At 39.0% G+C, this 27974-nt stretch overlaps 1 protein-coding gene across 1 annotated transcript in view; it reads left to right on the forward strand.

Moving 5' to 3' along the window:
* Positions 1-27974, forward strand: part of LOC133642350 (A disintegrin and metalloproteinase with thrombospondin motifs 7) — a 301060-nt gene that overhangs the window by 162571 nt on the left and 110515 nt on the right. Inside the window, exons 10-16 of the mRNA XM_062036489.1 lie at positions 369-461; positions 4021-4166; positions 14027-14196; positions 14276-14409; positions 20962-21082; positions 23600-23844; positions 27613-27751. Coding sequence (XP_061892473.1) covers positions 369-461; positions 4021-4166; positions 14027-14196; positions 14276-14409; positions 20962-21082; positions 23600-23844; positions 27613-27751 — 1048 coding nt within the window. The remainder of the gene's footprint in view (positions 1-368; positions 462-4020; positions 4167-14026; positions 14197-14275; positions 14410-20961; positions 21083-23599; positions 23845-27612; positions 27752-27974) is intronic.

Below are 27974 nucleotides of genomic sequence, written 5' to 3' on the forward strand. Positions count from 1 at the left end.
TACTGATATTATCGGCTCATCTCTAATAACAAACATTATATAGATTCACCCGGTCACAACATTAGGTACATCTGCACTCTCTCCGATCAATTCAGACTAAAACAATGTATGTCACTGCATGTCGCAGGTATCATGCACGTGCCATGATTCGCACAACCCTCTGAACAGGTGCCTAAACCGCATGCGTAAGCATGAACCTTATGATTTGATGTCATGGTTTTGTTTGATTGTATCCAATTTTAAAACATTAATAAGTCAGAAAAGATTAAATTCATCATACGGCCGGGCCCCCGTTCACAGATACCAGGCCAGTACTCTGCTGCTGTATCTTTGAAAATGTTGACCTTTATCTTTGTCTGCTTTCTAAGAATGTCTGCAGCACGCTGTGGTGCACTGTGGGAAACACGTGCCACTCTAAGCTGGACGGGGCTGTGGATGGGACCAGTTGTGGTGAGGATAAGGTGAGTCTTCTCTTTCATTGATGGATAATATGTCATGATCCGGTTTGTTTAGTTTTTGACTCCCTCATTTCTGTTTTCAGCACCCTTGGGTTTGTGTGTGTTTTTGGTTACCATGGGTGCTGATTAGTTTCACCTGCCTCTTATTAGTGTTCAGGACGCTAAAATGCTCCTGGGCACTAATCCGAGAGCTACTTATTCCCGTTTTTCGCCACACTCAGTCTGGCTGTCTTATTTGCTCTATGCAATAGTTACGCGTGTTACTTCTTGATTCCTGAGCTAAGGATTTATGAGAATATATCATTGTCTCACCTGCACCTTGGCTCCGGAGTTTCCATCTGCATCCTGGGAGAACGACTCCACGCAGTAAAATGCGACCTCGACGCAACATAATAGTCGTCCAATGATAAAACCATCACAGCTCAGTGTCACCCTCTGTGCCATGATAAGGTTTGGGATATTGAAGACAAGCTGTTGTTCCAGTAATACACGGTCCTTGACCGATTATTTAAATGAGGGGTGTCCAAACCTTTTGATTCCCGGGTCCGCATTGTTCTAAAAAAAATTTGCCGGCGTCCGAATACATGTACATATTATATTATTATGATGGATATATTATCAATATAATGGATATGTAATTGATATAATTGGATATTAAGAGTACAGTAAAGGCCAAACGTTTGGACACACCTTCTCATTTCAATGTGTTTTCTTTATTTTCATGACTATTTACCTTGTAGATTGTCACTGAAGGCATCAAATCTATTGACACCTGGGAAGTGAAAACCATTTCAGGTGACTACCTCTTGAAGCTCATTGAGAGAATGCCAAGAGTGTGCAAAAGTAGTAATCAGAGCAAAGGGTGGCTATTTTGAAGAAACTAGAATATAAAAACATGTTTTCAGTTATTTTACCTTTTTTTGTTAAGTACATAACTCCACATGTGTTCATTCATACTTTCGATGCCTTAAGTGACAATCTACAGTGTAAATAGTCATGAAAATAAAGAACACTCATTGAATGAGAAGGTGTGTCCAAACTTTTGGCCTGTACTGTATGTGAAAGTTTGACTCATACCTCGTTTACTTCTTTCTTTCTTTCTTTCTTTCATGTTTATTTCGAATATGTAGACAAAACAAAAACAAACACATTTTGCAAAAAACAACAAAAAAGCCATTCAAGAACGAATAACAAAAACAATAATAATATTAGTAATAAAAAAAAAGCAAAAAGAAACAAGAAATGAAAATAAACAATGTAAACATATCCGTGACGACCTGCTTAAATTTTGTAATCAATTAGAAATATCAAGCAGCTTAAATATGCCAAACATGGGTATGTGTGGAAAGAATGTTTTACATTTTCCCATCATGCACTCTAATGGATATAAATGGGTTCCACAATGTTCAGTTGGCAGGTTGTGTTATGTGTCACCATGTGTTACCGTTATGTTAGTTGCATTTTTTTATTTTTGCACCATGACTAGGGAAGATTGTTTGGATTGTGTCATACAGGTGACTGATGTGCTTTTGTTTCTAAGTACTATTAAGGCAGGGGTGTCAAACGTACGGCCCGTGGGCCGGATCAGGCCCGCGGACAGGTTTTATCCGGCCCGCGGGATGAGTTTGCTAAGTATAAAAATGAACCAAAATTTTTGAATGAAAGAAACTGCTGTTCTAAATGTGTCCACTAGATGTCACAATAGCAATTATTTGCATCTTTGTAGATTATGCTACATATGTAAAAAAATAAAAATAAACCACATGATGTTAGTGCACCAGTTAAGGAAAATGAGCAAACTTACATGAATGACATCCTGTAATTTGATTTTGATATAATTTTTTTATCGTAATAGATTGAAAATTAACACCAATGAGTTGACTGATGAACATTATCACATAATGTATTCAGAAAATATAAATAACGACAAATAAAGATAGAATACTATTAACCGCAACATGTAAGTGTAAAAAAAAAAAAAAACAACATTATGATTTGTACATTTTCAGAATTTTCTTGTTCTATTTTTAAACAAAGAAAACAATCTGAATTTGTCTTTATTTTTAAGTTATCGTGCCGTGATTTTACCTGTCCGGCCCACCTGGGAGTAGATTTTTCTCCATGTGGCCCCCGATCTAAAATGAGTTTGACACCCCTGTATTAAGGGGTATTGATCTGATTTACTCTCATTGTCCACAAGATGGCAGAATATATGTAGACTCAGGATATGTAAGATTCATTTGAAAGCATGCCGTGGAGGCTGGCGGGCCGTAGTTTGGACACCCGTGATTTAAATGTTCCCACTAAAAAATAATGAATTTGAAACAGTATTGCATGCATTGAAAAACTTTTGAAATTCATTGATCACCAATGGCAAAGCTGAAAAAACAAATAATACTGGAGAGCCAAAGAAAAAGCAATAACATGGAACTTCGGTTTAAATATTAGAATAATTATTTAATCCCTTCCCTAAAGTCAAAAGATTAACATAACACATTTTATAAAGAGTTTTTATAGTTTTACATGCAGAAAACGTCTGTAAATAAGATGTGAAAAGGATAAATAAACCTGTAACATCGCTTTTACCTTTTATTGAAGGCTACTTTATACTTTGCCACGAGTTCTCTCTCTTCAATTCAATCGGGTTTTTCACCTTCATGATCAAAATGCTGTCACAACTTTCTTCGCCAGAGCTTCTCACCCTATCTCATCCGGGGGGAGCTCAAAGTAAAGCCGCTGCTCCTCCACATCGAGAGGAGCCAGTTGAGGTGGTTCGGGCATCTGGTCAGGATGCCACCCGAACGCCTCCCTAGGGAGGTGTTTAGGGCGCGTCCGACCGGTAGGAGGCCACGGGGAAGACCCAGGACATGTTGGGAAGACTATGTCTCCCGGCTGGCCTGGGAATGCCTCGGGATCCCCCGGAAAGAGCTGGACAGAGTGGCTGGGGAGAGGGAAGTCTGGGTTTCCCTGCTTAGGCTGCTGCCCCCGCGACCCGACCTCGGATAAGCGGAAGAAGATGGATGGATGGATGGATGAACTTTCTTCGGCACAATTGTGGATCATTTTTTTGCTGTACTCAGTAAATAAAAAAAAACCTTGGTGAGAATGACTTCCGAATGGGGAGTAGATAGAAGGTTAACACAGGGATGTTGTTTGAATAAAGACATGTTTCAAACACAATTGGACTCGTGCAGTGTTTTATTAACACGTCAAGGCTGAGTCACTAACACGTGGAATTTTTAGTTTGGGCCCTCCAGTCCACGGAATTATATGCGGGCGAACAAGTTTGCTAGGCGCAAAGTTTGGCAGTATCATAATAGAAACTGTAAACGAAAACTTTTGCCGAAAACCAAATTCCGTGAAAAGTGAGGAGTACAAAAACTGAGGTATGGTTTTGTATCTAAAATAATCTAACACTATCTATCATGTTTTTCTGTAAAAACGGATTTGTTAAATGGAGACTGACAGAAAATTAGGGTTTTAGGTTTGCCTAATTCACCTCCAGTAAGCTATTTTACACGCGTAAATGCATTCAGTCTAAAGTGTGTGTTCTTCTTGCCAGTGGTGTTTCAGCGGGGAGTGTGTCGCAGCTGGACATCACCCAGACAGTGTCAATGGGGGCTGGGGCTCCTGGACTGAGTGGACAGCCTGTTCAAGGTCTTGTGGAGCAGGAATTGTGAGAGCTCAGCGGGACTGTGATGACCCGATGTAAGTTTTGCAGAGTTTTGCACTCGTGAGCAGCATTACAAAGTTCAGTGTGCGAAAATAACAGATTTTCTAATGCCATTATTGTTTGCTAGTAACGTGGCATTCAATTAGTTACTGGTTTAAACATCAAAATGCTGTTAGTGTTAGTGTTAAATGTCAATTGACTGATGAATGTTTGCGTGACTAAAGATTGTACTCGCGTGAAAGATTCCTTCAAAAGAGATGCCCGTTCAGGGAGACACAATGTCCATATGCCTTGTTACACACATGCATTAGTTGCATAAATTCTAAGAGGGTGCATGTCCTGCCAGAACACCGGCTCAAATTTCAGAGCAAGCTGCTAAGAATTCGACGTCTATCCGCTGCTTCTAACATACTAATCCTCACCACCAATGGCGGAAAATAAACTAAGTAACTCGCAAGATTCATTATCACTGGAGGACTCGTGGAAAAGGAATGGCTGTAAGCATGCTACACACACACACGGAGCAAGACGACTCAAGGAATAAACGATAAGGCTTCAGTGTAAAGTAGGGGTGATGGATCCCGAAGTTTATTCTATCGATACCTAGTATAGTATCAATATACATGATACTAGAGCAGGGGTGTCAAACTCATTTTAGATGGGGGGGCCACATGGAGAAAAATCTACTCCCAAGTGGGCCGGACCGGTAAAATCACAGCACGATAACTTAAAAGTAAAGACAACTTCAGATTGTTTTCTTTGTTTAAAAATAGAACAAGCACATTTTGAAATTGTATAAATCATAATGTTGTTGAGGGTTTTTTACACTTACATGTTGCGGTTAATAGTATTCTATCTTTATTTGTCATTATTTATATTTTCTGAATAAATTATGTGATAATGTTCATCAGTCAACTCATTGGTGTTAACTTTCAATCTATCAAGATAAAAAAATAATATCAAAATCAAATTACAGTATGTTATTTATGTAGTTTGCCCATTTTCCTCGACTGGTGTACTAACATCATGTGGTTTATTTTGTACATATGTAGCATCATCTACAAAGATACAAAGAATTGCTATTGCGACATCCAGTGGACACATTTAGATTAGCTGTTTCTTTCATTGCAAAATTTCAGGTTAATTTTTATACTTAGCAAACTCATCCCGCGGGCCGGATAAAACCTGTTCTCAGGCCTGATCCTGCCCTAGGGCCATACGTTTGACACCCCTGTACTAGAATGATTAGATCGATATTTTTATTTTTATTGATTTTAAATTGTTTTTGGGTTGTTTTTGTTATTGTTCACAAACTAAGGGAGAACATTTTTGGATACAGAAAGGCTTTGAGGACAAAACCCAAATTATTTAAAGGCCTACTGAAATGAATTTTTTTCATTTAAACAGGAATAGCAGATCCATTCTATGTATCATACTTGATCATTTTGCGATATTGCCATATTTTTGCTGAAAGGATTTAGTATAGAGCAACGACGATAAAGATCGCAACTTTTGGTATCTGATAAAAACAACCCTTGCCCCTACCGGAAGTAGCGTGACGTCACAAGACAAAGGATTCCTCACAATTCCGCTTTGTTTACAATGAAGCGAGAGACATTCGGACCGAGAAAGCGACAATTACCCCATTAATTTGGCGAAGATGAAAGATTCGTGGATGAAGAACTTTAGAGTGAAGGACTACAGTGTAGTGCGGGGTGTATCTTTTTTCGCTCTGACCGTAATTTAGGTACAAGCTGGCTCATTGGATTCCACACTCTCCTTTTTCTATTGTGGATCACGGATTTGTATTTTAAACCACCTCAGATACTATATCCTCTTGAAAATGAGAGTCGAGAACGCAAAATGGACATTCACAGTGACTGAACATGTAAATACACGGTTAATAATTTTCAGCTTTGCGAAGCTAAAAAAAATAGAAGCTAAGTTAGCTACAGAGCTAACGTGATAGCAGGCTCAAATGCAGATGGAAACAAAATTTTAAAAAACCCTGACTGGAAGGATAGACAGAAGATCAACAATACTATTAAACCATGAACATGTAAATACACGATTAATAATTTTCAGCTTGGCGAAGCTAAAAAAATAGAAGCTAACTTAGCTACCGAGCTAACGTGATAGCATCAGTCTCAAATGCAGATAGAAACTAAATTTAAAAAAAACCCTGACTGGAAGGATAGACAGAAGACCAACAATACTATTAAACCATGAACATGTAAATACACGGTTAATAATTTTCAGCTTTGCGAAGCTAAAAAAATAGAAGCTAAGTTAGCTACAGAGCTAACGTGATAGCAGGCTCAAATGCAGATAGAAACTAAATTTAAAAAAAACCCTGACTGGAAGGATAGACAGAAGATCAACAATACTATTAAACCATGAACATGTAAATACACGATTAATCATTTTCAGCTTGGCGAAGCTAAAAAAATAGAAGCTAAGTTAGCTACGGAGCTAACGTGATAGCATCAGTCTCAAATGCAGATAGAAACTAAATAAAAAAAAACCCTGACTGGAAGGATAGACAGAAGATCAACAATACTATTAAACTATGAACATGTAAATACACGGCTAATAATTTTCAGCTTGGCGAAGCTAAAAAAATAGAAGCTAACTTAATTGCGGCGGCGGCGGGCGTTGTACGCTTTTGACGACACCCCGGCCGCCATCAGAATCGGCAAGAAACATATATTTCCCCAAAGTTACGTACGTGACATGCACATATCGACACGCACGTACGGGCAAGCGAGCAAATGTTTGGAAGCCAAAGCTGTACTCACCGTAGTGCGTCTGCTATCCTGCTCAAAACACAACACAACCTCCTGGTGTTGGTGTTGCTATAGCCAGCCGCTAATACACCGATCGCACCTACAACTTTCTTCTTTGCAGTCTCCATTGTCCATTAAACAAATTGCAAAAGTTTCACCAACACAGATGTCCAGAATACTGTGGAATTTTGTTGAAGAAAACAGAGGTATTTGAATTGGGTCCAAACACTTCCCTTGACCTCGTGACGTCACGCGCATACGTCATCATACCGCGACGTTTTCAAGCGAAAGTTTCCCGGGAAGTTTAAAATTGCACTTTATAAGTTAACCCGGCCGTATTGGCATGTGTTGCAATGTTAAGATTTCATCATTAATATATAAACTATCAGACTGCGTGGTCAGTAGTAGTGGGTGTCAGTAGGCCTTTAAATGGTAGCCAATTGGAGTTTACGGTATGCTCTTTTTTAGTTATTTTGCACTAGCCACTTTATTTTGTTCAAAAAATGTATGTAGCATTCAATCCCACAAACTGAATATGTCCTTTGGTTTACAACAATACTAGCAAATTATAAGCTTTATAAAAGTGGTATGTTCCTTGCTATAAAACATGTTTAGTTCTATAATCTATTGTGAAAGTATTGGATCAAGACTGGAAATCGGATCAACCAGAGGCTAAAAAATCGTATAAGTGGCCAAAAATGCTAATCTGGATATCTCTAGTTATTATTATACTGAGGATAGACGGACAAAGGGATGTTTTACAGTGGCGCACAAAGACAGTACAGTTTTTAAGCAGCATACAAATAACTGGAGAAGACGTCAGAGCAAAATGCAAAATAACTGTAACCGCCTTTGTAGTCGGAAGACAATCTTTCAGTCTTTGATGTGGTGAATATGGCCTTAGGATGAAAATGGAGAAATAAATGTTACTTATAAAATGCATGCGTGACATTTTGACTGCAGAGGAATGTGGACAGAAGCAGCAGGAAGTAACTTAATTCACACCTGTCAGCAACATGCTGCCTGTCACTGACCCACACCACCTAGTCTGACACGACCACAGTGGGTGGGTGGTGTATTTTAAATCATAGACATAGTTTCTGAACATAAGCCATCCAATTTCTTAATGTAAATGATGTGAACAATACACTGTATTCCATCTTTACAACGAAATTAAAGGCTGGAGTAAACATTATGTAGTGCTGACACCATCGCAAAAATACCGTAAAGGGACATTTTCTAAATTAATTATCCCACCATAGTTTAATATGAAGTGATGAGGATAGCCTATCTGCAACCAGCACTGGCAGCTAATGTTAGCAATCATGTTGACCGTTTCTTCATCGTCACTGAGCTACTACGTTGTCTCAACCGTGACAACAACAACATGGACTACAGAGAGGAGGTGAAACAGCTGGTGGATTGGTGCAGAACCAACAACCTGGTCCTCAACGTCGACAAGAGCAAGGAGGTCATTGTCGACTTCAGGAGGCACCAGTCCAGCCACACTCAAATCTTCATCAACGGCACAGCAGTGGAGATCGTAAGCAGCACTAAGTTCCTGGGGGTGCAGATAACTGACAATATGACCTGGTCCCTATACACCGGAGCTCTTGTAAAAAGAGCAGCGCATGCACTTTTTGCGTCGGATGAAAAGAGCACAGCTCTCTCCTCCCATTCTCACCACATTCTACAGAGGCCCTATAGAAAGCCTACAGACCAACTGCATCTCTGATTGGACTGGAGCCTGCAGTGCCTCAGACTGGAAGTCTCTGCAGAGAGTGGTGAGGACGGCGGAAAAGATCATCAGGACTCCTCTTCCTCCTACCCGGGAAATCGCAAAAAGCCATTGCCTGACTAGGGCTCAGAAAATCTGTAGAGACTCCTCCCACCCCCACCAAAGACTGTTTTCACTGCTGCACTCTAGAAAGAGGTTCCGCAGCCTCCGCAGCAGAACCTCCGGGTTCTGTAACAGCTTCTTCCCTCAGGCCATAAGACTCTTGAACGCATCATATTAATCCCCTCAAATCCCCCCAAAAACGGATGAACTCGCTGGAATATAAACGTGGATGCATATGCAAAACTGCAATATATTTATCTGTACAGTAATCTATTTATTTATATCTGTACCTTATTGCTCTTTTATTCTGCACTACAATGAGCTAATGCAACAACATTTTGGTCTTATCTGTACTGTACAGTTCAAATTTGAATGACAATAAAAGGAAGTCTAAGTCTACTTGCGTCGTCTACCGCTGACGAGGCATTAAAACACTTTCCTTCAACAATACTGCAAATGCGGGATTCAGCATTCGCAATCAAACACACCTGTGCCGTTTTGATCCAAAAATGTTTCACACTTAAAAAATGGTTTTAAATCCTTTGAAAATAGCAGTTTTTCCGCAGAAAATTAAATTAATTCACCCTAAAGTAGGGGTGTCCAAAGTGCAGACCAGGGCCGGCCAGTTTTTAGTGGCCCTCAACATGTTCTGAAAATGTAATTAATTAATTACATGCCATTGTTGCTATGCAACATACCAAAGACCCTCGTTCTCATGTCTGGGGACTTCAATCATGTTCATTTGGGCACAGTTTTACCTACTTTTTACTCGTTTGTGCATTTTCCAACACGGGACAACACAACTTTGGACCTATTGTATGCTAATTCAAAAGATGCATGCAGTATCACTGCCCCCCCTGGGACGGTCTATTCACAGTCTGGTGCCACTAACACCTTAGTATGTTCCTGTTGTGAGGAGGCAGCTTGTCTGAACAAAGTCAGGGCGTCGGTCTAGCCAGAAGGCATGTCTCGCTCTGCAGGACTGCTTTGAGACCACCAACTGGGACGTGCTCCGCGAGCCTCATGGAACAGACAATCACTACGTTTCCATGCACTAAATTAGTCTGATCTCTCTAATAGTTTATTTTTTTGTATTTTCACACCAAGTGATGTCCAAGGGTCCACGCACTCTCTTTAATGCGACTATTGGTCATACACCTTGTGCCTCCCGTTATTTCCTTTTAGCACGGATACATGTATTGCTTTTCCAGATGACTTATGACGTCACGCTAGTTATCTGGCTCCCTACACGTTAACAGCCTTGCTTTTTTTGTACCTGATGTCCACTCTAATATTGACATAGAGTACAACTATTATGTCTCTAATGGCTAGGCTGATGTTAAATAGCAGACAGTATCAAGAAATAATCTTTGATTTTGCTTCGAACATGACGCTACTGCCAAGAATGTATCGGAGCAGATGCAGGTCCAAAGCAAAGAAGGAACGGCGGGAGAGTTTTTTCGAAGGAATTTTTGGACGGAGAATCATGGAAACATAACTTTTGAATATCTCGGAGTTCGTTCAAAAGGCACTGTGGATTGATGCAAAGAGGGGCTTTTTGTTTAGATAAAGGTTGCTGATGTTCTGGACTATCTTGCCACGTGTGTGGAATATAGAGTTATTGCTAATCAGTTTGGAGTGCACAAATGCAGCTTGAGTACGCTGTGTTATTCGCCTTTTACAAACCCCGTTTCCATATGAGTTGGGAAATTGTGTTGGATGTAAATATAAACGGAATACAATGATTTGCAAATCCTTTTCAACCCATATTCAATTGAATGCACTACAAAGACAAGATATTTGATGTTCAAACTCATAAACTTTATTTTTTTTTGCAAATAATAATGAACTTAGAATTTAATGGCTGCAACACGTGCCAAAGTAGTTGGGAAAGGGCATGTTCACCACTGTGTTACTTGGCCTTTCCTTTTAACAACACTCAGTAAATGTTTGGGAACTGAGGAGACACATTTTTTAAGTTTCTCAGGTGGAATCCTTTCCCATTCTTGCTTGATGTACAGCTTAAGTTGTTCAACAGTCCAGGGGTCTCCGTTGTGGTATTTTAGGCTTCATAATGCGCCACACATTTTCAATGGGAGACAGGTCTGGACTACAGGCAGGCCAGTCTAGTACCTGCACTCTTTTACTATGAAGCCACGTTGATGTAACACGTGGCTTGGCATTGTCTTGCTGAAATAAGCAGGGGCGTCCATGGTAACGTTGCTTGGATGGCAACATATGTTGCTCCAAAACCTGTATGTACCTTTCAGCATTAATGGCGCCTTCACAGATGTGTAAGTTACCCATGTCTTGGGCACTAATACACCCCCTACCATCACAGATGCTGGCTTTTCAACTTTGCGCCTATAACAATCCGGATGGTTCTTTTCCTCTTTGGTCCAGAGGACACGACGTCCACAGTTTCCAAAAACAATTTGAAGTGTGGACTCGTCAGACCACAGAACACTTTTCCACTTTGTATCAGTCCATCTTGGATGAAGTCAGGCCCAGCGAAGCCGACAGCGTTTCTGGGTGTTGTTGATAAACGGTTTTCGCTTTGCATAGTAGAGTTTTAACTTGCACTTACAGATGTAGCGACAAACTGTAGTTACTGACAGTGGTTTTTTGAAGTGTTCCTGAGCCCATGTGGTGATATCCTTTACACACTGATGTCGTTTTTTGATGCAGTACCACCTGAGGGATCGAAGGTCACGGGCTTAGCTGCTTAAGTTTTGATGATATTACGGACTATAGATGGTGAAATTCCTAAATTCCTTGCAATAGCTGATTGAGAAATATTGTTCTTAAACAATTTGCTCACGCACTTGTTCACAAAGTGGTGACCCTCGCCCTATCCCTGTTTGTGAATGACTGAGCATTTCATGGAAGCTGCTTTTATAGCCAATCATGGCACCCACCTGTTCCCAATTAGCCTGTTCACCTGTGGGATGTTCCAAATAAGTGTTTGATGAGCATTCCTCAACTTTCTCAGTCTTTTTTGCCACTTTTGCCAGCTTTTTGGAAACATGTTGCAGGCATCAAATTCCAAATGAGCTAATATTTGCAAAAAATAACGAATTTTTCCAATTTGAACGTTAAGTATCTTGTCTTTGCAGTCTATTCAATTGAATATAGGTTGAAAAGGATTTGCAAATCATTGTATTCTGTTTGCATTTATGATTTACACCACGTGCCAATTTCACTGGTTTTGGGTTTTGCATTTATTCTTGAAGCAAACAAACAGTCTCCTCTTCATTACAAATGTTGCTATGTTTTTATTGAATGGTATCTGTTTCCGGGTGACATCCCACACGTTGAGACTAGCGCATGCGCGACACAAACGGTCCCCTCTGGCGGCACACACCTTTTGAAGAGATCTGGTTTGCAATTGCATAATCCAGGTGTGTTAGTCCAACATTTCAAAAACCGAACACGTTCGGATTCAAGTGTTTGCATGGGTTGTAGGATGCTTATTTAGAGTCAAGCTATTTGAGAAATCAGACTAATTTAGTGCATGGACACGTACATGGGATCCTGCACTTCATCTTCAACCTGAGTCTGAAGTTAGAAAGGATACCAGCGCTATGGAAAAACATTCTGCATAGTGCCTTGCTCAAGAAGCCCATCCCATCTTGCTTGAATGACTTCAGACTGGTTTCTCTGGCGTCTCGCGTCATGAAGGTCCTCGAGAGACTTGTGCTGGCTCAACTGAGACGCCTGGTGGCCCCTTCCCTGGACCCTTTCCAGTTTGCGTATCAGCCTCATGTTGGGGTGGATGAGGCTGTCCTGTACCTGCTGCATCGTGCTCACTCTCACCTGGATGGTGGGAGAGGCACTGCTAAGATCATGTTATTTAATTTCTTCAGTGCCTTTACACCATCCAGCCAGTTCTGATGAGTGAAAAGTTTCTCAGGATGGGTGTCAGTTCATCTATTGTCTTCTGGATCACTGACTACTTGTGTGACAGGCCCCAGTTTGTGTGACTGGTGAGATTTCTGTCAGATACTGTGGTCAGTGGTGTAGGTGCTCCACAGTGGACTGTCCTGTCTCCATTCCTGTTTACCCTGTACACTTCAGACTTCCAGTATAGCTCCAGGTCCCGCCACCTGCAGATGTACTCTGATGACTCTGCTGTGGTTGGGTGTATTGGAGATGGACAGGAGGTGGAGTACAGGACACTGATCGCTGACTTTGTGGAGTGTTGTTAGGCTAACCATCTGATCCTGAATGCGGATAAGACCAAGGAGCTGGTCATTGACTTTAGGAGGAAGAGGACCTCAGTGCAACCCATCACCATCCAGGGTCGGGAGGTGGTAGTAGTGGAGCAATATAAGTACTTGGGAGTCCACTTGAACAGCAGACTGGACTGGAAGGATAACAGCAAAGCTGAATACAGGAAGGGCACGAGAGGACTCCACTTCCTGAGGAGGCTCAGGTCCTTTAATGTGTGCAGCAAGCTGTTGGAGATGTTCTACCAGTCTGTAGTAGTCAGTAGCCCTGTACTTTACAGTGGTTTGCTGGAGAAGCAGCAAAAGCAAAGGAAACTGATCCTGAAAGGCCGGCCAAACTATTGGCACAGTTGGAGGCTTTTGTGTCAGTGAGGGACAGAAAGACACTGGACAAACTGATCTCCGTCATGGACAATCCTGCCCACCCACTCCACCAAGCAATTGAGGGACAGCAGAGCTCATACTCCAACAGGCTTCTCCAGCTTTTCTCCCATAGTGAACGATACAATAACTCTGTATAATCACTTGTAATAGCAATAGATAATATTTGTCTGTTACCAGTCTGCTTCAGCGTTACCGCACCTTCGTTCTATTTAATGACAAAGGTCAAAACAACAACAACTCGCTGAACTGCCTTCATTTGCTGCCAGCCGGCCGACACACACACTTACTGTCACTATCCCTGTGGTGCACCACAGTTTGAAGTCACAAAACTCCTGAACTTTTACAGCCAAGTCGCTACAATGATTAGAAATGAAAAATACAATCCATTTTACACATTTGTCGTTGATCAATTCTTCGCGTGCAGCGTAAGGGAGAAGTAGAGGGGGACGCTGCATGAATAATAAATAAAATACATATTTGGCGCGATGTAGAGATATGCAAACTGAAAAGGTTGCAAATAGAGGTGGTTGTAGATCGTATATGGCCCACAGTGGAAACAGTTTGGGCATCTGTGGCATCCTATTTCTTTGATTGTTTACTTCAGCAGGAAATTCCCTAAGCAGTGAACTGTTAACCCTAACAACACTGTCCTCCAGTCCAAAGAACAGGGGGAAGTACTGCCTGGGAGAAAGACAGAGGTATCGGATCTGTAACACGTCACCATGTCAGAACAATGCACCCTCTTTTCGAGATATCCAGTGCAGTCACTTCAACAGCGCACCATACAAGGGCACATTCTACAACTGGGTGGCAGTCATCAGCAAAGGTGAGCTTAATTCCAGTTGGCTGTTTAAGCATACTGTGTAATTGCTACTTGCCTCACACTTGTGTCCGTGTTATTTCAGTCAGTCCCTGCGAGCTCCACTGCCGTCCATTAAATGAACATTTCTCTGAAAAAATGCGTGACGCTGTCATTGATGGGACCCCATGCCTTGAGGGCAACAAAAGCCGAAATATGTGCGTCAATGGCATCTGTAAGGTAGCAATGTTCCTTCTAATTTCATTTATTTTCTACAAAAGTCTCTTTAATCAAGTCTGTCAGTCAAACTACTACACTATGAAAATGGGCAGCATCAAAATGGCCCTATCCTTTGTTTCTTACATTTCATTACCACTACCATTCTTTTGTACTACCGCGACCCGACCTCGGATAAGCGGAAGAAGATGGATGGATGGATGGATACCATTCTTTTGTACTGCGAAACCTTGATTTACGAACTTAATTATTTCTTGAACACAGTTCTTACATTTAAGCACATTCCTCTATAAGAAAAATTGTCAACATAAATAATGGGTTCCAGCCTCGACGAAACTCCATATTTTAGTAAAAGTGTGTGCACTTTCAACATAATATAAAGCGCTATACAGTACTGTATATCAAGAAAACATAAATCACCAAACTATTGAACTTTTTCAGCCAGGTTGCTACGATGATTTCAAAAAAATTAAATCCACTTTAGCTTGTTGGTTAATCTTCTCGGTGGGCAGCGCTGTCGACACTGAATGTCCTGAATGCTTCAAACCACACATTGCTTGTCCATTGCTTTCTTTGGACTCATATTAAGCTAGCATAACTAGAACAATTCTGCACAAAGGCTAAAAAACAATTAAAAGCACACAAAGTAGCAGAGTAGCTAACGACAACACTGCTCTTATGACTGAATGAGCACCGAAGATTGATCACTCCGCCCACAATGGATGTGCTGCCGGGCACAAAATGACCGCACTGCAGGCACACAATGGTAAGTTGAAACAGTCGTACACAGAAACAAGGTTCGTACAACAAAACATATTTTTGGTCAGCCTGTGGTTCGTGAATGGAAGTTTGTATAAGGTGGGGTTTGTAAATCAAGGTATTTAAAATGCTACCTAAAGTTGCTGTTCTCATGTTCGACGTAATGTGGAAGTTCCAGATCAAAATGTTGATGTGTTTTTGAGTTATTCCTTGTTAAATGTTTATGCTACTCCTGCGGTAAATCTCTTGAACGGTCGGGTATGAGAATTTTTCGAGATTCCCACGGGAACTTGTGAATTTATTACGGAACAACTTTAGGAAGTCCATGTATGGCAATTGTAACCACTGCTTAATACCATTTGTCACATTTTCTTGAAACCACTAAGGCTTTTTTTCAGAATTGTGATTCAAGCAGCGCGTGCACACATACAAAAGCAGTCAAAGAGAAGCAACAAACTATTTGCAGTCATGTTGTTGTTATGATAGAATATACATTCAATGGCAGCTAGCGCTAGCTATTCAAATTGTTGTTATTAGCTAACAACACCTAAAGTTAATGCAGATGCGCATGTGTTACGTACGTACGTAATTACGTCATTATGTACGAGAAAACCGTAAGAGAATACTTTGGAGAGATAACGCCCTCTAGGCATCTGTGTAAATGTTGCAAAAAGCCTCTTTAACCGTTGAAACTTTAGTTTTTTATCTGGGGAGCTAAATATCTACGGTCACATTTTCAGTCACTTTGTTACTTTTATACAACCAAAAGTTTTTTCTTGATTGGAAATGACACAGACATCATATGGAAAATAAAAACTTTCAGTCATAATTAGACTGGACTATTAAAAATGTTGGGCTTACAGTCCCTGCCCCTCACAGTTTTGGGAATAAGGTTTTATTTAAATTCTATATCCAATTCTTCTTTATTATTTGCTGATAGCCATTAGCTAATAACACATAACTTTCGCTATACATTTTTTTGCTCAGTGGCCTTGTGGTTAGAGTGTCCGCCCTGAGACCAAAATCCAAAGACTATAAAAATGGTCCCCTCACCTCCCAGGGGGTGAACATGGGGATGGGTCAAATGCAGAGGGTAATTTCACCACACCTAGTGTGTGTGTGACTATCGTTGGGACTTTAACTTTAACTTTGGACTTTAAGGGGCTTGAGCTGACCCTCGGCCCCTGACTAATCGCAGCCGAGTTGGCGTGGTCAGGGAAGAGGCTGCCATGTGCAAGCATTTTAGCCAAGAAGGTAACCATGCAGATACACAGAGGAGAGCACACTGAGATTCATGAACTATTAAAAAAACTAAAATCACTTTACTCTAGTGCTGCACTGGCATCCAATATCAGTTTAAAAGCCTGTGAAATGATCAGGATATGGTCCTTTAAAGCTCACACTGTTTCCATTGCAGGCGAGCATTATACTGTACATTTGACATTTTGCATCGCAAGCTATTCAAAAAAACATGTTGCGGCTATTATTTTTTTCAAGATAACAACCACTTGACTATCTGGGCCAAAATGTCAGTTACTGATACACTCTTTGAATACAGAGGAGACTCTGTTTCATGACATTTGGTGACATTTTTGTTAGATACCCATTCTTTCACAAACTCTGCGTCACTAGCAGTGTTACCTAACTGTGATAAAAGAAGTGTGCCAATAAGAATGTGGGCCTTTTATCATGTGAAAAAATATACACTAGAACAGTGGTTCTCAAACTTTTTTCACCAATTACCACCTCAGAAAACTCTTGACCAATGTTAAAATACAGTAGCATTGCAGGCCTAAATGTTCATTACATACAAGGTAGATGTTGTTTTTAACAAGTGTATTTCATATGTTTAGCAACTGTAATAATACACGCTGTTTGAACAGTAACTCTGTGTTTGAATATTTAATATTAATTTAGTCAATGACCGATAACAGATTAGTCTAATTCGAAGGGAATAAGCGGTAGAAAATGGATGGATGGATGTGTGAAAGAAATAATTAAATAAGTTGTCTGTATTCTAATTAAGGCTGTCAAACATAAGTTAACTCATGTGATTAATCACAAAAAATTGTCGCATTAATCATGCACATACAAGGATTATTCACGCAAATTTTTGACCGTGCATGCTCCTTTACCTTACCTAAATGTTAAATCCTGAATGACATTCTGAGTATAAAATCGCATTTGTGTACAAACATTAGGCTCTTTTTAAGTTGCAAGTAAGTTATAACCTGTGATTAATTTTGAGGATAATCAATAATCATTAGTTTGCACTTATTCAAATGTTTCCCTGTGTACCCTTGAGAAATCCAGCTTGCATTGTTGCCTGCACTCATCCAACCATCCACTCAATATTTTGTCTGTATTTATATTTATACATATACAGTATATATATATATATATATATATATATATATATATATATATATATATATATATATATATATATATATATATATATATATATATATATATATATATATATATATATATATATATATGATTATATATATATATATATATATATATATATATATATATATATATATATATATATATATATATATATATATATATATATATATATATAAAATATATATATATAGTATCACTTTAGTATGGGGAACACATCTTCATCATTAATGAGTTGCTTATTAACATGCAAATTAGTAACATATTGGCTCTTAATTAGTCATTATTAAGTACTTATTAATGCCTTATTCTGCATGGCCTTATTATACAACCAGTAAGCCATTAACTAAGAGTCTTCCCTCAATAACCTCAGAAGTATTGCTTATTAGTAGGGTTGGGTATCGTTTGAATTCGAACGGTTCCGATTCCGGTTCCGATTCTTTGTTTCGATTCCGATTCTTTTAAGAGGCAGGGTCAAAAAAAAGTTTTGGATATTTTAAATGAGCTAGCTAACCTACAGTCTTTCTGAATGAAATAGTCTGACATTCTCCATCAATTTTAATTCTATTAACTTTTTATGAACTTTACTATAAATTCCTCACAGGGCTGTTTTCAACTAGAATATAAATATCAAATCTATGAACTTGAATATAAATATTATAAATTATGAATACATTTTCCCAGGGGTACACTTTCCTCAAGAGAGCTTTATTTTTGAAAACCTCATGAAAACACATTTACACATAAGTGTATGATGCTGCAGGAAACCTCATGAAAACACATTTACACATAAGTATATGATGCTGCAGGAAACCTCATGAAAACACATTTACACACACAAGTGTATGATGCTGCAAGTGCTTAAAAATGTTACCGTGCTCCCACTGATGGGCTAACCTGGTGCAGAAAAGCAAATAAACAATAAGAAACAACTTGCAAAACCCAGTCCAGATTAGCAGCAGGTACAGTTTAAAATCAGAGACAGTTCTTGTTTAGGAAAATGACCATATCCGCCTTCTCAGGCAGGATGCGTGAGCGTTCTGGACAGATAGTGTCTCCTGCTGTGGAAAATACACGTTTGCTGGGTGTGGAAGAAGCTTGAACGCATAAATAGGAGAAAGCGAGATCTGACAGCAAAGGATACGTTTTTTGTTGGTTCCACCACCATGCAGCAGGGTCGTCAGACATAAGTATCGGTGGAACGTCCTGGTACATCTGCAGCTTTCTCTCCACTCGTTTCTTGATGGACATGGAGCTTGGTTATTTCGCGGTTATTTCATTTTTTTTTTGTAAAGTAAAGCCACACTTTCGACCGCCGACGCCCGCTATCCATGCTTGAGCTTGACTGACTCGCTCGGCTATGCTAACACTTCCGGCGGTGGGCGCTTCTTCGTTGGTGTTCAGCGGCTTCTTCTTCCGGTCGGCGGACATATTTTTTTCCGGTCGGCGGACTGGGTATCGAAACTAGGAATCGAAATTTAAACTTTTGAACGATTCCGGGAGAATCGGAAAGTTAGTCCCGGTTCCAATCGATACTCGATACTCGATACCCAACCGTACTTATTAGTAACCCTAACCAACCCTTATATGTTCCCCTAGTGTCCAAATAACTCTAAATTAAGATTTGTTACTTAGAATATGTTCCCCATACTAAAGTGTTAACATATATATATATATATATATATATATATATATATATATATATATATATATATATATATATAAATAAATATATAAATAAATCCCAAAACCAGTGAAGTTGGCACGTTGTGTAAATGGTAAATAAAAACAGAATACAATGATTTGCAAATCCTTTACAACTTATATTCAATTGAATAGACTGCAAAAACAAGATACTTAACATTCAAACTGGTAAACTTTGCAAATATTAGCTCCTTTGGAATTTGATGCCTGCAACATGTTTCAAAAAAGCTGTCACAAGTGGCAAAAAAGACTGAGAAAGTTGAGGAATGCTCATCAAACACTTATTTGGAACATCCCACAGGTGAACAGGCTAATTGGGAACAGGTGGGTGCCATGATTGGGTATAAAAGCAGATTCCATGAAATGCTCAGTCATTCACAAACAAGGATGGGGCGAGGCTCACCACTTTGTGAACAAATGCGTGAGCAAATTGTCGAAAAGTTTAAGAACAACATTTCTCAACAAGCTATTGCAAGGAATTAAGGGATTTCACTATCGGTTGTCCGTAATATCATCAAAAGGTTCAGAGAATCTGGAGAAATCACTGCACGTAAGCGGCAAGTCCGAAAACCAACAATGAATGTCCGTGACCTTCGATCCCTCAGGCGGTACTGCATCAAAAAGCGACATCAGTGTGTAAAGGATATCACCACATGGGCTCAGGAGCACTTCAGACAACCACTGTCAGTAATTACAGTTTGTCGCTACATCTGTAAGTGCAAGTTAAAACTATACTATGAAAAGCAAAAAGCCATGTATCAACAACACCCAGAAACGCTGCCGGCTTCGCTGGGCCCGAGCTCATCTAAGATGGACTGATGCAAAGTAGAAAAGTGTTCTATGGTCTGACGAGTCCACATTTCAAATTGTATTTGGAAACTGTGGACTTTGTGTCCTCAGGAACAAGTGGGAATAAAACCATCCGGATTGTTGTAGGCGCAAAGTTTAAAAGCCAGCATCTGTGATGGTATGGGGGTGTATTAGTGCCCAAGACATGGGTAATTTACACATCTGTGAAGGCACCATTAATGCTGAAAGGTACATACAGGTTTTGGAAAAACTTATGTTGCCATCCAAGCAAATTCTTTCTCATGGACGCCCCTGCTTATTTAAGCAAGACAATGCCAAGCCACATGCTGCACGTGTTACAACAGCATGGCTAGTAAAAGAGTACGGACCTGTCTCCCATTAAAAATGTGTGGCGCAATATGAAGCCTAAAATACCACAACGGAGACCCCCGGACTGTTGAACAACTTAAGCTGTACATCAAGCAAGATTGGGAAAGAATTCCACCTGAAAAGCTTCAAAAATGTGTCTCCTCAGTTCCAAACGTTTACTGAGTGTTGTTAAAAGGAAAGGCCATGTAACACAGTGGTAAAAATGCCCCTGTGCCAACTTTTTTGCAATGTGTTGCTGCCATTAAATTCTAAGTTAATAATTATTTGCCAAAAGAAATTAAGTTTCTCAGTTCAAACATTAAATATCTTGTCTTTGCAGTCTAGTCAATTGAATATTAGTTGAAAAGGATTTGCAAATCATTGTATTCTGTTTTTATTTACGATTTACACAACATGCCAACTTCACTGGTTTTGGGTTTTGTACATATAAATACTGTATGTCATTGTTGTGCTTCTCCATTTAGTTCCTGTTTTGTTTTGTGTTGTTGTGTTGTGTAACAGAATATCGGATGTGACTACATCATTGAGTCCAGTGCTGTGGAGGATCGCTGCGGGATTTGTCAGGGTAATGGCTCAACCTGTACAACCATAAGAAAAACGTTTGAGGAGAGTCAAGGACTGGGTATGTTGGACGCCATAATTGGAAATAAAGAAAAACACACATTTCTAGATTTTACTGGAGTGTAGTCATTAAGAAATTAAATAGTTGAAGAGGACCCATGATGATTTGAATCTACATTTAAAAACATTCCTTGTGGTCTAGATCAGGGGTCCCCAAAGTACGATCCAGATCGTGCCCGCCAGCATCCACTATACAATATATATATATATATATATATATATATATATATATATATATATATATATATATATATATATATATATATATATATATATATATATATATATATATATATATATTTTTTTTTTTTAAATTAAAATCTTTCCTGAATCACATTGTTGATTTAGATGCCAATATCTGCTCTACAGATTTATTTTACAATGTATTTGGCTTTATTAGATTTTTAGATATATTGAGGGTATGGCACGGCCGGAACCGAGCAGGAGGGAATAGAAAGAAGAACAAGGGGGGAATTGAGAGTACAAAAGGGAGACAATACAAAACAAATTACACACATATATATATAAATAAATGAACATTGCGCCCATTTTGTGTTGATTTATTGTGCATACAAAACTAAACATTGACATGCGCAAAGGCAGTAATACATGACAAAACAAGGCGACAGCTAAAGAAGGACTTCCCCATTCATCCCCTCTTTTACCACACAGGAAAAACCTTCCAGGTGAACATCTGATTTTACTACTTCCAGTGCCGATGTAAAAACCATGTGACTCGCGTCCCATATGTGGCCAAAACAAATATACTATGGTACTAAGACTATAGTGACCATAAACAGTTAGCTTATACAGTAGGGGTGCCCAAAGTGCGGCACTGGGGCCATCTGTTGTCCGTGAGTCTATCGTCATTGGCCCGAGGCACATTAGAAAACAAAAACAAAAAACAAGATTCCTTCACAAACTTATTTTACTGATACCGTAGTTCCTGTTTTGTACAAGAAGACAAAAGCCCAAATAAAGACAGCAGTTTCCATATTTCACCCACTGTTACTCTGCTGCTAAGAATGCACCACATAAGATGGGTGATTTATCAGATGCATTTATTTTATTTTATTATTATTGTTTTTGACAAGCTGCTGTTTTTGTTTTATATGGTGCTAAGTATGCACAGCAGAAAATGGGGCAGGTACTAAGACTACATTTAAATAAATGTATGTATCGAAAAAATATCGAACCGTGACACTAAAATATTGAACCGAACCGAACCATGAATTGTGTGTATCGTTGCACCCCTATATGTATATATATATATATATATATATATATATATATATATATATATATATAAGTATACATGTATATATATTTATATATATATACACTACCGTTCAAAAGTTTGGGGTCACATTGAAATGTCCTTATTTTTTAAGGAAAAGCACTGTACTTTTCAATGACGATAACTTTAAACTAGTCTTAACTTTAAAGAAATACACTGTATACATTGCTATTGTGGTAAATGACTATTCTAGCTGCAAATGTCTGGTTTTTGGTGCAATATTTACATAGGTGTATAGAGGCCCATTTCTAGCAACTATCACTCCAGTGTTCTAATGGTACAATATGTTTGCTCATTGGCTCAGAAGGCTAATTGATGATTAGAAAACCCTTGTGCAATCATGTTCACACATCTGAAAACAGTTTAGCTCGTTACAGAAGCTACAAAACTGACCTTCCTTTGAGCAGATTGAGTTTCTGGAGCATCACATTTGTGGGGTCAATTAAACGCTCAAAATGGCCAGAAAAAGAGAACTTTCCTCTGAAACTCGACAGTCTATTCTTGTTCTTAGAAATGAAGGCTATTCCACAAAATTGTTTGGGTGACCCCAAACTTTTGAACGGTAGTGTATGTATATACATATATATACATACATATATATACAAAAAACGTTTTGACTCGATGGGCCACATTAGGTTAAAATAATTTGTTGTATATATATATATATATATATATATATATATATATATATATATATATATATATATATATATATATATATATATATATATATATTAGGTTCAATTTATTCTATTATATATATATATTCAGCAAAGGCCTCCAAAACTGTGTTGCGTGCAAGCTCAGGCCAAAATGCATTAACCTTATGATTTGATGCTTTATATATATATATATATATATATATATATATATATATATATATATATATATATATATATATATATATATATATATATATATATATATATATATATATATATATATTCAGCAAAGGCCTCCAAAACTGTGTTGCGTGCAAGCTCAGGCCATAATGCATTAACCTTATGATTTGATGCTTTGGCATTGTTCAACATGAGTATCCAACGTTGTAACATTTATAAGTCAGAAAAGATTCAATTCATCGTACGTCCCCCTTAAAGAAAACCATTCTATATTATTTCTCGTTCCTAATACTGACCGCCCCTGAATCAGATCCACAATGTGTACTTTAAAGGTGACCCCTAAAGTATTGTCACTTAGATGAGCTGTACTGTCGTTAAGGTTACGTTGACATTGGACTAATCCCAGAGGGATCTTGGGACATCAGGATTGAGGAGATGGCAGAAGCTGGAAATTTCCTGGCTCTCCGTAGTGACAATCCCAACAAGTACTATCTGAACGGTGGCTGGACTATTCAGTGGAACGGAGAGTACAAGGCTGCAGGGACCGTATTCACCTATGAACGGACAGGACATCTGGAGAACCTGACTTCACCTGGACCCACCATGGAACCATTGTGGATTCAGGTGGGATTAAAAGTGATTTTTTTTTTTTGTTTGACACCTGTAGAAAACCTGTGTAGTGTAATGTTTTATTTCTACAACATGGATGAAAGGTGGAGACAGATCAGGTGAGTCAGCTATTTGGTTTTAGAAAAATGACGAAGAAGTTCCAGCGTGTACCAAAATGGGTACGGTGTTTGTTGCTAGGGGTTTACCTTTTTGAGAGACAATTCTGTAGCCTCCAGTCCAGGTCTGTTTGTGTACCTTCTCAATTTGTTGCAGTAAAAGTACAATCGGCCTAACCTTATACAGCCCAAAGTGCTTCAAATAGCAGTAACCTCCTAAATAGTTGATAGTTTCACTGTAATGTAAAACCCATAATTTAAGAGAATAATAATATGACAATCAAACAAGATCTTGATCAAAAAAATTGTGCATAAAACGTACTATAATCGAGATAATGGCAATAATCAAGGACGCTAATAACAGAAAAAACATCATTAATAATATACTGCTATTAGTATGTCCTATTTAAAATCCTACTAATAGCTTAGTCTGTGAGCTAAACACATTTTAAGGCAGCATGTGCCCTTAGAGTAAGATTAAAATGGTACAAATGTGTACTTTAGATGACCTTGTGCCTGTTTTTGGTAGTATAAATGTATCAGTGGCGTGCAGTCACTAGAGGCAGGGGGAGGCGGGGCCTCACCTGCCATCATGGAAAGAAAAAGAAAAAAATTTTAATTAAATTGTTATATGTATCCAGTGATTATACTAAAGTTATTTTCAATTTAACTTCACCAGTTTTAGATTATTTTTATTTTTATTTTCACATTTGCCGTTCAAATACTGAGAAGAGACGGCCAGTTGAGGCACTTGTGCCTCACCATGGATTGTGACTCGGCTAACTGCTGGCCTGCTGTGCAGTGAGACCGTATTGCTATATGAACTATATTATACACTTCCATAGTTTAGTTAGCTGAGGTATATAATGTACAGTGTATTTTGTCAACAACTGTATGTGTGTAACGTATTTTTAGTGCTGAGCGATCATAAATCTGCTGCGGAGACACACTGTGTGAGGCTCGTATCATAACCCCGCCTCCTGGTGCCAAGCACCTCCGCCGCAGAATGCACTGCCCGACGGGAGCACCGCGGCCACACCAACCAAAGCCCACACCCAAACCCTCCACGTGCAAGACCGAATCCACCCAAAAAAAGTCACTTAACAAGAAGCCAAAAAGTGCAAAAACAACAATGCTCGCGCTGCAGGAGCCGCGAACGACCGCAGGGACACAACATTAGGTACACCTGCACTGCAGGTTCATATGTTTTTAAATTTGACTGTGATGATGCAGTCGTGCCTCACCAGACATTAACCTCACCGCACGCCACTGAAATGTATACTTATGGCCTCTTAAAGACCGAGATTGTACTTTTGGGATACCACTCTTTAAAAATGTAGCTACTGTAGGTTCGGTACAATGAACTGCTACTTTTTAGCTTTAAATCTTGTGGCTTGTACAAAGGTGCGGCTAATCTTTGGATTCTTCTTTGCTAATGGCTAAATTATGGACTGGATTAAGGAAAGAAATCAAACAATGTACAAAAATTATCCACTTTAAGAAACTGTTCAAACTTAAAGTGTTTACAAAGTACAAGGAAATCCTGATAAACATCTTGAACCTCATTAAAAAGGACAAAATTGTATTCATTAATCTTATGGAGGATGAATAAATACATGAATTACTTTTTTGTTTTGTTCGAGCAGCCGTTTTACTGCCGTGTTACAGGCACCGCTTGGAAACAATTAAGGTGCGTAATATTTATTCCAAAATATTTTTTATGGAAGTATCTTATTACACAACGTACCGGTATATATCTGCGATTTATAGTGCGGTGTGTCTAATAGATGAAAAAAAAAAATATTCTAAAATTTAAAAATGTTTATACGTTGTTTTGTGTTACAATGTTTAATGTTGACAATGCACACCCATACATTCTTAATAATGTAAAAAAAAAAGAAGGCATAGTCTTATAAAGGCAAAATTAGATTTTTTAAAGGCCTACCGAAATGAATTTTTTTTATTTAAACGGGGATAGCAGATCCATTCTATGTGTCATACTTGATCATTTCGCGATATTGCCATATTTTTGCTGAAAGGATTTAGTAGAGAACATCGACGATAAAGTTCGCAACTTTTGGTCGCTGATAAAAAAGCCTTGCCTGTACCGGAAGTAGCGTGACGTCACATGTTGAAGGGCTCCTCACATTTCCCCATTGTTTACACCAGCAGCGAGAGAGATTCGGACCGAGAAAGCGACGATTACCCCATTAATTTGAGCGAGGATGAAAGATTCGTGGATGAGGTACGTGAGAGTGAAGGACTAGAGTGCAGTGCAGGACCTATCTTTTTTCGCTCTGACCGTAACTTAGGTTTTAAGGGCTCATTGGATTCCACACTTTCTCCTTTTTCTACTGTGGATCACGGATTTGTATTTTAAACCACCTCGGATACTATATCCTCTTGAAAATGAGAGTCGAGAACGCGAAATGGACATTCACAGTGACTTTTATCTCCACGACAATTCATCGGCGAAGCACTTCACCTACAGAGCTAACGTGATAGCATCGGGCTTAACTGCAGATAGAAACAAAAGAAATAAACCCCTGACTGGAAGGATAGACAGAAAATCAACAATACTATTAAACCATGGACATGTAACTACACGGTTAATGCTTTCCAGCCTGGCAAAGCTTAACAATGCTGTTGCTAACGACGCCATTGAAGCTAACCTAGCTACAGGACCTCACAGAGCTATGCTAAAAACATTAGCGCTCCACCTACGCCAGCCCTCATCTGCTCATCAACACCCGTGCTCACCTGAGTTCCAGCGATCGACGGAGCGACGGAGGACTTCCCTCGATCATCGATGCGGTCGGCGGCTAGCGTCGGATAGCGCGTCTGCTATCCAAGTCAAAGTCCTCCTGGTTGCGTTGCTGCAGCCAGCCGCTAATACACCGATCCCACCTACAGCTTTCTTCTTTGCAGTCTTCATTGGTCATTAAACAAATTGCAAAAGATTCACCAACACAGATGTCCATAATACTGTGGAATTTTGCGATGAAAACAGAGCTTTTTGTATTGGATACAATGTGTCCGAATACTTCTGTTTCAACGATTGACGTCACGCGCATACGTCATCATACATAGACGTTTTCAACCGGAAGTTTCGCGGGAAATTTAAAATTGCACTTTATAAGTTAACCCGGCCGTATTGGCATGTGTTGCAATGTTAAGATTTCATCATTGATATATAAACTATCACTGTGCGTGGTCGGTAGTAGTGGGTTTCAGTAGGCCTTTAAAATGCGCACAGAAGTGGAGAAACGCTGATAATTTTTGGCTTTATTCTTGGGCCAAGTCTCTCAAATGCTAGGACCATCAACATGGATAAAGAACGTATAAAAGGATATTTTTCTATATAGTGGACATTCATTACGAAGCAGTGTAGTGATGTCATTATTGAGACTTGCTTCATCCAGTGAGCAAGACGACGACAAATAAAACTAAGGGGTTTGCTTTTTTTTTAATGAATTTGTAATGTATTTATTGTATTTCATCTTTTTATTACTGTACTTTTATGTTGTTCATATGTTAGTGGGTTGGGTGTTAATTTAGGAATTAGTAAATTAAAACTCAACTTACATCACCGTCCTAGGAAAGAAAGTTGCATGTTGACCTAGGACTTCCTGTGTTCTTTATTAAATTGTACTTTTAATTTTTGCAGCTCCTTTTTCAGGAGACCAATCCAGGTGTGCGCTACGAGTACACAGTCAGTCGAAATGTTTCTGAAGACGACATCTTTGCCTCAGTTTTCTTCTGGAAGTTTGGTTCGTGGACGGAATGTAGCGTCACTTGTGGAGCAGGTAAGTGGCATGAACTTTTGTTTAATAAATACTGAATTTGTTGTATAAATATTGCAAAGAAATAAACATCTAAAAAATATATAAAGTGTATACCGTAACTTCCGGGCTATAGAGCGTAATTAAGCCGCACCCACTACATTTTAGAAGAAATAACTATTTTTTTCATGATAGTCCCACTCGAGCATAAGCTGCAGATATATACCGGCACGAAAGATTTTGTCAA

Source organism: Entelurus aequoreus, linkage group LG02, assembly GCF_033978785.1.
Source record: "Entelurus aequoreus isolate RoL-2023_Sb linkage group LG02, RoL_Eaeq_v1.1, whole genome shotgun sequence".
Taxonomy (NCBI): domain Eukaryota; kingdom Metazoa; phylum Chordata; class Actinopteri; order Syngnathiformes; family Syngnathidae; genus Entelurus; species Entelurus aequoreus.